The following is a 10,280-nucleotide window of genomic DNA, read 5'->3' on the forward strand; positions in this document are numbered from 1 at the left end:
AACTAATGCAAAACAAATACATCATCAGAACATACTGAAAACTTCTGCCACATAATTCTCGAAAATGGATATAACAACCTGTTATGTTATTTGTAAAATGAGAGACTAATCTTTGTCGATAGGCTTTAGCATCTCTCAGGTCACCAGCTATAATGATAAGCTTCTTTAAACAATAACTCAACTTCTTTAAGCAATTAATCGACACATAAGTTTCATTTAATGAGAGAGACCACATTCAATTCTGTTTTCGTCTTGTTGAAATCTTCAACCTAGGTTATCAGCCAGTTTCTCACAATATCTAACCATCCCAAGGGAACAATCAAGGATTAGAAATAAAACCGATTAACAAAACACAATTTCATATGAAATAAATCCAGATTATTGCATGTTGTTGTATCTTGCTCCTCATAAATACATTCTTCATCAGAAACAATAATCGAGTAACAGTCGTTATGTACAATAATACGGTTTCCATAGCCTAACTCATACTCATGAAACATTTCACATCTATACAATAAGGTATGAATGAGAAGAGGCCATATTGACCTGAAAAGGGTTCTTATGAATTCATCATATAACATCAATGTCTTCAACATCAAGCCAGTCATTAGATTCCTTGGTCTCCAAGTTACGAGCACTTACCTGGCCAGACCCAGAATGTCTAATCTCAACAGAGTTGCTGTCCTTATCTGAATCGGCAGAGGCTCTGCTAAGTTGAACCCAATCTCTTGAGTCTTTTGTCGATGAATCAGAGCCAGATGTGACCTTCTTGTAACCTGCTGGTGCGTCTCCATCATCATCCTCCAGATCACTGAATGATACATCCTCATCATTCTCTACAGGGATGGAGGTTCCACCAACACCATCCATCTCTGAAGTTTCCTCTTTCAACCAATCATCACCATCATCCTCATATTTCTCATCCACGACTTTAGAGGAAGAATTAGAGAGTGGCAGTTGATATTTTGTCTCTTTTACTGGTCCTTCCTCAATAACAGGCTTGTCAATAATTTGGATTTCGCTACTCTGAACTGGGTGCTTGTCTGTCTCGACATCAACTGCCTGTGGGAGAGGACCTGATCTGATGGTAGACGTATTGGAAGGTGCAAAGTCAGATTGAGCACTAGGTGGCACAGAAAGATGCTGTTCTTCTGGGAAATCGGAAACTCCTTTCACATGAGTAGTGCTACTTCCTGAAGGGTCTGTCTCTGAATTTTCATTAGTTACCTTCTTAAGCTGATGAGACAACATGGCTCTAGCTTCCACTATCTGCAGACATATAATCAAGTCAAGCAAACCATAGTTGCTCAAACCAAAAATAACTAAGAAAACAAAGGCAATGAGAAAGAACAATGGAAAGGAAGTTTTGTTAGGAAGTGACTAGTCAGTGTTAATGTCCTATTTTGTTTAGGATTGTATTAGGGAAACTAAAGGTGCACAGATTCTTGTCCTGAAAGAATTAGGAAAGAATTAAGTTTCCATGTACAATTTAGATTGGGAATCCTAGAAGCATATTTGGAAAAATAAAGAAAGTGTACTTCATATTCCATATAAAATAGGAAATAAAGTACTTTCCTATTTCCATGTAGAATAGGAAACTTAATTAAAGAATAGGCATGTAAACCACACCCTATACTTATAAATAGGTGCGGCAAGGCTAGAAAACAGAGAGAAGAGCCAGAGACAGCCGAGAAAGGAAAGGGAGGGATTAGTTTTAGGGTTTGCAAAAGTACTGTAACTCTATTATTAATCAAAGACGTTGCGGTTTCTCTACCCAAAGAAATCACAACTGGACGCAGGCAAAAGTTCTGCAAAACCAGCATAAATCTTGCGTGTTTCTAGTTATTCTCTAATTTACTAAGCTTAGTCTATTGCTGGATACATCACAGAGCAAGATCTAGAGGAGAGTCAGAATTATAACAAGTTTTGGGTCAGTACTACATAGAATCAACTCACCTTAGGTGTAGACAAAAGCTCGGCATCATGTTTACCGAGTCTAGGGTGCAAGAGAACAAAATAAATCATCCAAAAGTGAGACTCGCTCATATGCTCAGGGCAAAGTTCAATTCTGAGAGCAGCCAATGATGGCACAAGCCGCTCAACAGCCAGAGCATGCTCTTGTTGAACATCAGACAATTCAAAATCTGGAAAATCAAAACTCACAATGTTCTTATTCCAAAGCCGTACAGTTTTCAAATCTATTGAATTATTGATCAAGCACAAATATTACGATTTACAACAAATTTAGCCAAATAAATTGAACAAAAAGCAGCAAATTGGCAATTACATATGAATAAAACATCTACTCGGATTTTAATATTCCCTGAAGAAATTAAAGTTTTAAGCCCTTACATCACAACCTGAACTGAGATTTAACTCATTGAATCAGAATACAATGCATTAAATTCAAAGCTGCAATTGAAACAAATTGATCATTTACGAACATTGACCATAAATCGACACTAATTTACAATAAGATAACCAAATAATTCATGAAAATAAAGCACATTGATAACTAAATAATTCATGAAAACAAAGCACATTGAATTGAATTACACAATGAAATGGTCAAATCGAAGCAGAACATACCATCTGAGTCTTCGTCCTCGTCGGGGAGAGGGAAATCGAGCCAAGTCTCCGGATGCATAGAGATATTCCTGACGAACACGAGAGCTTCCTGGGTCACACCAAAAGCAGCACCAGCTGCCTCCGCCTCCTCTTCCGATCCAAACTGAAGCAAATTCGAAGCGATCTTAGTGAACTCCGAAACCGCTATGTTACTTGACAGCTTCGAGATCCCGGTCTTGAACTTCCCGCCGATCTCCGCAAAGTCGCTGCGGATTCCGGAGATCACGTCCTCGTCGGAGGGTTCTGGATCGGAGGGATGGGCCGGGTCGGACGAGCTGGGGGGAGGAGGGGTAGTTGGATCGGGAGGCGGGGCGAGGAAGGAGGCGACGCCCCAGAACTGGCGAGTTAGGGTTTTGGTTAGCTCGGAGATGTCGCCTTTGACGGTGGGAGCCGACGGTGAATCGGATTCGGGTCGGGTTGAATTTGGGTCTGTACCATTGTTGGAGCTAGGGTTTGTGCCGTCGTAATCACCGTTGCCGTCGTCGTCGAGCTTGAGTGAGTTGGCGATGGATTTAGCCAGCCATGACATTGTGGATGGAAGAGATGACGCCGGTTCGGAAAGCTGTGAGCCCAAAGGCAAATGATGGTGTTTCCTTCTGACTTGCAGAGTCGGTCTTCTATAACCGGGAATTAAAGTGTTTCTTACGGCGTCGTTGCGTTTTATCCTAGTTTTAATTTAGCCATAGACATCTTGTGTTGCCAATCACCGTGCGTACAGTGTGCCCACAGGCAACTATTATTGGAACTTAGATAAATCGCGCACTTTTCATAACAGTAATTTTTTTTTTATATATAAAATTTTAGAGGGTCAATAATTTTTTTGAAAATTGTAGTTTTTTTTACTAATTATCTCAATTAATTAATAAAACCCTTTTTGTCAACCAAAAAACGATGAAAATACTACTTAGTCTTCTATCACACAAAAAAATGATGGGCAATAATGTAATTTCATAGGTCTAAATTTTACTATTTTTATTGAAGTCTCACCTACAGGTAATGTTTACCTCCAGTATTTAAAAAAAAAAAAAAAAAAAATCAAAAACAAAAGCCAACCACTTCCGCCACGTTCTCTCTCTCTCCCTCCCTCCTTCTCATTTTCTAAAAAAAATATGTTCATGCACACAAAGTGTGTAGGCAAATGGTAGTTATTTTTAACGAGAGAACTTCTGTTTTCTTTGCATTAAAAATAGCAAAAAAAAAAAAAAATACATACGACATACAGTGGCGAAGCTACGTGAAGGCAAGGAGTGGCGGCTGCCCCTCCCCTTGTTCAACCCCTCTGCTCTCATCGGAAATGAGAATTCCCGCTCCGGTGATCTGGTTTCTGCTGCTGCGGGGGAGACCGTCTTCAGCAATTGCCATCGTTCAAGAGAAGGACGATGAGTCGGTCTTTCTGTAGAAGAGAGTGAGAGGAGGTGGGTCGCTGAAATAGAGTAGGATTGGTGGTGGGTCGTTGAAGGAGATAAGGATTGGTGGCGGCTCGCAGTGAAATTTGGTTGTTTGTCCAGATTTGAAAAAAAAAAAAAATAGAAAATTGGGTTTTCAAATGGGTAAATTATTGTTGGATTATTGTTTGTGTTTGTGCTTATGTTTGAAACGAAGTGGTGATGATGAGAGCAATGGCAACCATGGCACACAGACGTGCGGAGATGTTAGGGACGAAAGGTATAAATAGGTTGTTTGGATGGGCGTCTTCCTTAAACATGAGGGTGTTGTTGCTACTTTTAATAAGGAAAATGGGACACTTGTTTTAACTTTACTGAGCCACATTGTAGTCAATGAAAAAAGGTACTACCTAGGCAACATCAAGTATTTTCCTTATTAACCTATTTCTCTCTTTTTTTTTTCAATTTTTTATTCTTGTATGTATTTTTATTTTCTCTTTTGAGACTCTCACTGTATTTTTCTTAAACTCTCACATTATCTATAAATATTGAATTATTTTTTAAAACAATGTAAATATTGTTTAATGCTTATTTTACGATAATCTAAATCCATTTAGTCTCTTGCTTAGATCATGCCTAGGCCTGCTAGGTCCTAGTCCACTATTTGACTAGTGCCTAACATTTTTTAGGATCTAATCCTAATCAATTTAAGCTTCTTAGATTGACTTTGATATTATTGCTTACAACCGCTTTGGTGGAAAGATTATTTTCTGCTATGAATATTGACTCAAAACTTTGCACTCTTAAAAGTGAAAGCAACCGCTTTGATTGAACCTTGCACTCTTTTGAATTTCGCCCCTCCCTTCGGCAAATCATGGCTTCACCATTGACAACATACATGTTAAACATGCTTCTTAGAACAACACAAGAGATTACACATGTAAAAAAACATCACAACCCTATAAGGCTACAAATCCAATATGATTCTTCAATCATGGAGGACCCTTAGCCCTAAACCTAATGCGTTTGTTGCACTGAACTATCTCAGACTGAACTAGTTTCAAAGACTAAACTGGATTAACTTGCCATGGACTAAGCAGGTACTAAAATTGTAAAATGTTTGATGTAGGACTACCTAGGACTAAATTTTATTTTTTACTTGTATGAAAACTTCCTTGTCTAAAAAAACCTTTTTTTTAAGAGAGAAAAGATGCCTTATCTAGAATATCATTCATCTTAGAAAACACAACGGGAAAAGGACTTTGCTATACATGAAAGTCTACATATTTATTCACCATCATCGGCTATCAATGCATTTACAAGTTGCAACTACTTGTGCTTAAACTTGAGTTCCTTCACATATTCTTCAGTGCCCTTCAACTACTTGTGTAGATCTTGAGTGTTTCAATTGGAACTGCACAGGCATAGAGTGTCCACAATATGTAAACCCATGACAAAAAGAACCACACTATGCTCTAAAAGTGTATGACATCTGAAACTTTTGGGCTCACAAGCACAGAGTCAATTAGCATATATGCAGAAGAAAAAGCCTTCGACACAGACATAAGGTCTGGTTTAACGTTCTACTTGTCACACTGTTTGGACACGATTTTACATTTTCGGCCTAAGTGATCGAAGCCATCGATGATTATGAAAATTAAGAGATTTTTCTTGGAATTACTATTAATTTTAATCATAGTAATTATCTTGAAAATATCCTTAAAGCTTGCAGAGATACTTGTGGGATTCTTTTGTAGATTATCAAGAGTTTTATTGGATCATGGAGAAATTAAAAGAGATTGCATAGCTGGTTGCTTGCTAACCCTTTACAATTAATGCGGCAGTAAGGAGAGTTCCGTGCAGCTTGGTATCTAGTCAGTTTCATGGGTTCCATATTTGAATGGATGCGCATGCATAACCACGTGGAACAATGGGATAAAGGTGAAGTAAAAATGGTGATGTGCTTGAAAGATGTTTCTACATGTGGTGGTGAGAAGATGGCAACAATTATCTTGTTGATTATGCTAAATGATTTAGCATATTGGTATAAGCTTTTGCATCGTGGCTCAGCATGTGGTTGTTCATAGAACCAGATTCACTCAACATGGATGTTTGGGATAATTAGCAATAAGAAGTCTAAATAGGCTTAGGCTTTTGAGAGTTTGAGTCTCAGTTGGTTTCTATGAAATCATCAAGGCCACGCCAAACGGGATCATGCATATTTGAGAGAATATTCCCATTTTTTCGTAACTTATGACGGCAATCCTAGGGTTACTGGTGAATTATAAATACATAAGCAGTGACAACATTTAGAGCCCCTCCAATTCAACACACAAACTACCCTGCGCAAACTCTCGCTCTACGAGAAATCTCTCAACAACCTTGAGACTTTTATTTTCCTTTTTCGCCAACACATCTTCAGTTTGGATAAACAGCACTGTGAAGGCAACCGGGAACATCTTCAGTTTGGATAAACAGCACTGTTGCCAGCAGAATCAGGCGACCACGAAGCACCTTCAGTTTGGATAAACAACACTGTGTCGAGGTTGACTGATTACCTATCCAAGTCTCGGCCGACAAGGATTTTCGAGTCTTTGTTGGTGGAGGTCATTCCATTAGCCTTCTTGGTGAAGTGAGGTGTTTCAAGTTATTGGGCTCGGCACATTGAACACCGAGTTGTTTATGATTGGATATTCACAAGTAAGTTTTAGAGTTCGGCATTCTGACGGCCGAACCACATTCACCATCAAGACATGTATCTCTTTCGAGTACTTGTGTCCGTATAGCTTGGTGCCAGTTCGGTGTGCTTATACTCTCACGAATATAATCAGCATGACCAAACCCGACGCTGACGATCAGTGAACTTCGTAAGACTAGCAGCCTTGTCTTTAGGCTTTAGAACTCGAAGGCCGAGACGTGTTCCTTCCTCGGCCGCAGTTGCAAGATCAAGAAGTCAATAGCGCCCAACACAACATCAACACATTTTACTCCTTGGCCGAACTCGGCCGACTCGAGTTGGCATGCCCCGCACACAACCGAATTACGTAGTTAGCTTATTAATTACCCGCCCTGCGTGCCATGTAGGCTTGGTAGTTTTTAAGGTCAACATTTTGGCATGCCCATTAGGACCTAGTGCTAAAACTATGAAGTTCACATGATATATCTTGACTAGGCTTCATTGGACGAGATTTGTCGCGTATTAAAGGAGCAAGAAAAACTCCTTGAGAAGTGGTGTAGAATTTTTGAAAGGCAAGAAGCTGGGGGCCAATTTTCCACTCCGATCACAATCAAAATTCGGCCTAAAAAATTGTCAAGAAGGGCGAAGAAAAACCGAGGCCACCTATTTTTTTGGTCGAGATTGAGAGTGTGGTAGGCCTAGAAGAAAAAGTTCAAGTTTAGAGCCAAAAATCGACTTAGAAAATGATTCATTAGAGGAATGTTCCATTGATGAACAAGACTAATACACAGCTTCAGATGAAAAAACCACATCAATTGATATGGTCATTGGAGACATAGGCCTAGCCGAAAAAACCACGCCACTCAATATGATTATTGGCAATAAGGCCGATATGGAGAAATCCCGTTCAGCTAAGTTGTTCAAGTTAAAAGCCGAAATTGGTGAAATAATTATGCACGGGAAGCTTAATTTTTCAATGCATTCGACAAGCCGAAAATAAAAAAAAAAATTCACCAAGACAACAGTATTTGGATATGATTCTTTATTCGGCTTAGAAAACGTTGATATCAAAGTATCTTGGCTCGAAATAAAGTACCGTTGACCTCCTCCTTTTCATGGATTGGCCACTTTTATTTTCATTTGCTAATATATATATATATATATATATATATATAATAAATAAATTATTTTCTTAACCATTCGGCCTTTCAGGCCGATGCATAAGAAAATAGGGGGCAAATAATATCTCTTTATTCCAAGTTTTAACAGCCGAGATAATCAAGATGTTATTTGATGGAATCATGCATGCTGGAAACAATGATTGCTATTGGAAAAAGGGTGCCATGGTGAAGGCCGAGACGTGTTTAAAATGGTGACTATGTAACTAACACTCGACCTGAGGAATTTTGCATGGCACCGAGGTATTTGAATAGCAAGACTCTGCCCTGGTGTCCTACCCATGGTGTGGGTGTGCTTGCTATGATACCATTGAGGATGCCCACCGAGCTCAGTGGTCAAGTTTCACCGAATGAAGTGGAGTGGTCTTAAAGGTTTCTAATTGTCGAGGTATTTATGGTATTTTTCTCACCGAGCTCGGCAAGTCGGTCAAGTCTGTGCCGAGTTGTGTATTGAAAAGGTTTTGCTGTTCGACGATGTTCTTTGGTGGTAAATGAGTTGGTTTGATATTACCGACGCACAGGCTGAGATACCCAGTAAATGTTGCTAGCTTGGCCGCATTGTACATTGAGTTCGGTAGTGTCCAATGGTTTTCAAGACGACCAAATGAATAAACTGACAGCAGGCCGAGCAACCCTAGTATATGTTGATGAGCTTGGCCACATTGTACGTCAAGTTCGGTAGTGTCCAAAGGTTTTTTAGACGACCTGAACGAAGTAGAGTGGTTTTATTCTTTTTCATTGGAAATTCGGTGCATCGATTAATTTTCAAAGCTTGATCGCACTATGAGTTGAGTTTGGTGGCTACAGTTGGTTTCTGCAAAAATCATGCTTTGGTATAAAGGCGATCAGAGTGGGTGCATGTAAGCCCATAGCCATAAAGATACATGATTTGGGGCATGAATTGATGTTTGAACCTAGCCACCATGTCTTCTTAAGACTTCAAGAGAAGGAGAGTCGTGTTGCTTTATCCTCGTAGAAAGGCCAAAAACAACCAAGGTTTTTTATTATATTTGGTGAGGTCAGGTACAGCAGATTGGTCACAAGCTGCCGACTTTATCCATGCATTCGGCAATTTAGTACAGCATCATCAATTTTTGTATATCAAGCTAGATTGACTCGGCTCGGATAGTCATTTTGTAATCGAGAATTCTGCCAGTGATTGATGTGACTTCGACTAGCCGTGGAGACACTTCAAGCAGTTTGGTTTGTTGGTTCTCGGCGAGTACAGCTTGGTTTCTCAGCACGATGGTGTTGAAATAAATAATAATGCTTGTGAGTTAGAAAGTACTCGGCTGAGACCCCACAATGAAGTTGGAGGATTTGCTCAGTTTCTGCCTACCATTTTGTAAATATGTATGCATGGTTGGGGCTCCAAGTCTTGGTTGTGTTATGGGTTTTTGAGCTAAACAAGGATCTCATGTTTGGCTAAATACCATCTCAAGTTAGTGGATTGGAGACGGCCGAGGCGCCATTTCATGTTCGACTGAAGTGTGGGCATTTCAAATATCCAATTCAACGGTAGAATTATGGAGTGCCGTAAAGCTTAATTTCCTTAACTATTCATTTTACGAGCCGAAATTCAAGGAAACTGGGGGGTAATTTTACATTTTCGGCCTAAGTGATCGAAGCCATCGGATGATTATGTAAATTAAGATATTTTTCTTGGAATTACTATTAATTTTAATCATAGTAATTATCTTGAAAATATCCTTAAAGCTTGCAGAGATACTTGTGGAATTCTTTTGTAGATTATCAAAAGTTTTATTGGATCATGGAGAAATTAAAAGAGATTGCATAGCTGGCTGCTTGCTAACCCTTTACAATTATTGTGGCAATAAGGAGAGTTCTATGTAGCTTGGTATATAGTCAATTGCATAGGTTCCATATTTGAATGGATGTGCATGCATAACCACGTGGAACAATGGGATAAAGGTGAAGTCAAAATGGTGATGTGCTTGAAAGATGATTCTACACGTAGTGGTGATAAGATGGCAACAATTATCTTGTTGATTATGCTAAATGATTTAGCATATTGGTATAAGCTTTTGCATCGTGGGTCAACATGTGGTTGTTCATGGAGCCAGATTCACTCAACATGGATGTTTGGGATAATGAGCAATAAGAGGTCTAAGTAGGCTTAGGCTTTTGAGAGTTTGAGTCTCGGTTGGTTTCTATGAAATCATGAAGGCCACGCCAAGTGGGATCATGCATATTTGAGAGAATATTCGTATTATTTCGTAACTTATGACGGCAATCCTAGGGTTACTAGTGAATTATAAATACAGAGGCAGTGACAACATTTAGAACCCCTCTAATTCAACACACAAACTGCCCTGTACAAACTCTCGCTTTATGCGAAATCTCTCAACAACCTTGAGATTTTTATTTTCCTTTTTCACCAACACATCTTCA

General features: G+C 39.2%; 1 protein-coding gene across 1 annotated transcript; it reads right to left on the reverse strand.

Annotated features, from left to right (window-relative positions):
• Positions 1 to 342: 342 nt before the first annotated feature.
• On the reverse strand, positions 343 to 3,169 carry LOC103933822. Its single transcript, XM_018644130.2, has 3 exons — positions 2,590 to 3,169; positions 1,957 to 2,144; positions 343 to 1,269 (listed from the first exon to the last, which is right to left on the reverse strand). The coding sequence occupies exons 1-3, from the start codon at positions 3,155 to 3,157 to the stop codon at positions 571 to 573; spliced, it is 1,455 nt and encodes a 484-aa protein (XP_018499646.2). The 5' UTR covers positions 3,158 to 3,169; the 3' UTR covers positions 343 to 570.
• Positions 3,170 to 10,280: the final 7,111 nt, after the last annotated feature.

This window comes from the organism of the source record quoted next, unplaced genomic scaffold (assembly GCF_019419815.1).
Source record: "Pyrus x bretschneideri cultivar Hongxiangsu unplaced genomic scaffold, Pyrus_bretschneideri_v1 Contig18, whole genome shotgun sequence".
Taxonomy (NCBI): domain Eukaryota; kingdom Viridiplantae; phylum Streptophyta; class Magnoliopsida; order Rosales; family Rosaceae; genus Pyrus; species Pyrus x bretschneideri.

What these genes read in the sequence shown, in the direction of transcription:
- LOC103933822 (XM_018644130.2), bottom strand. Translation starts at nt 3,157, where the DNA reads ATGTCATGGCTGGCTAAATCCATCGCCAACTCACTCAAGCTCGACGAC. An exon ending in CGAGGACGAAGACTCAGATG is followed by an intron (nt 2,145 to 2,589) that starts GTATGTTCTGCT and finishes TTGATTTTCCAG; the next exon opens with ATTTTGAATTGTCTGATGTT. An exon ending in AGCTTTTGTCTACACCTAAG is followed by an intron (nt 1,270 to 1,956) that starts GTGAGTTGATTC and finishes ATATGTCTGCAG; the next exon opens with ATAGTGGAAGCTAGAGCCAT.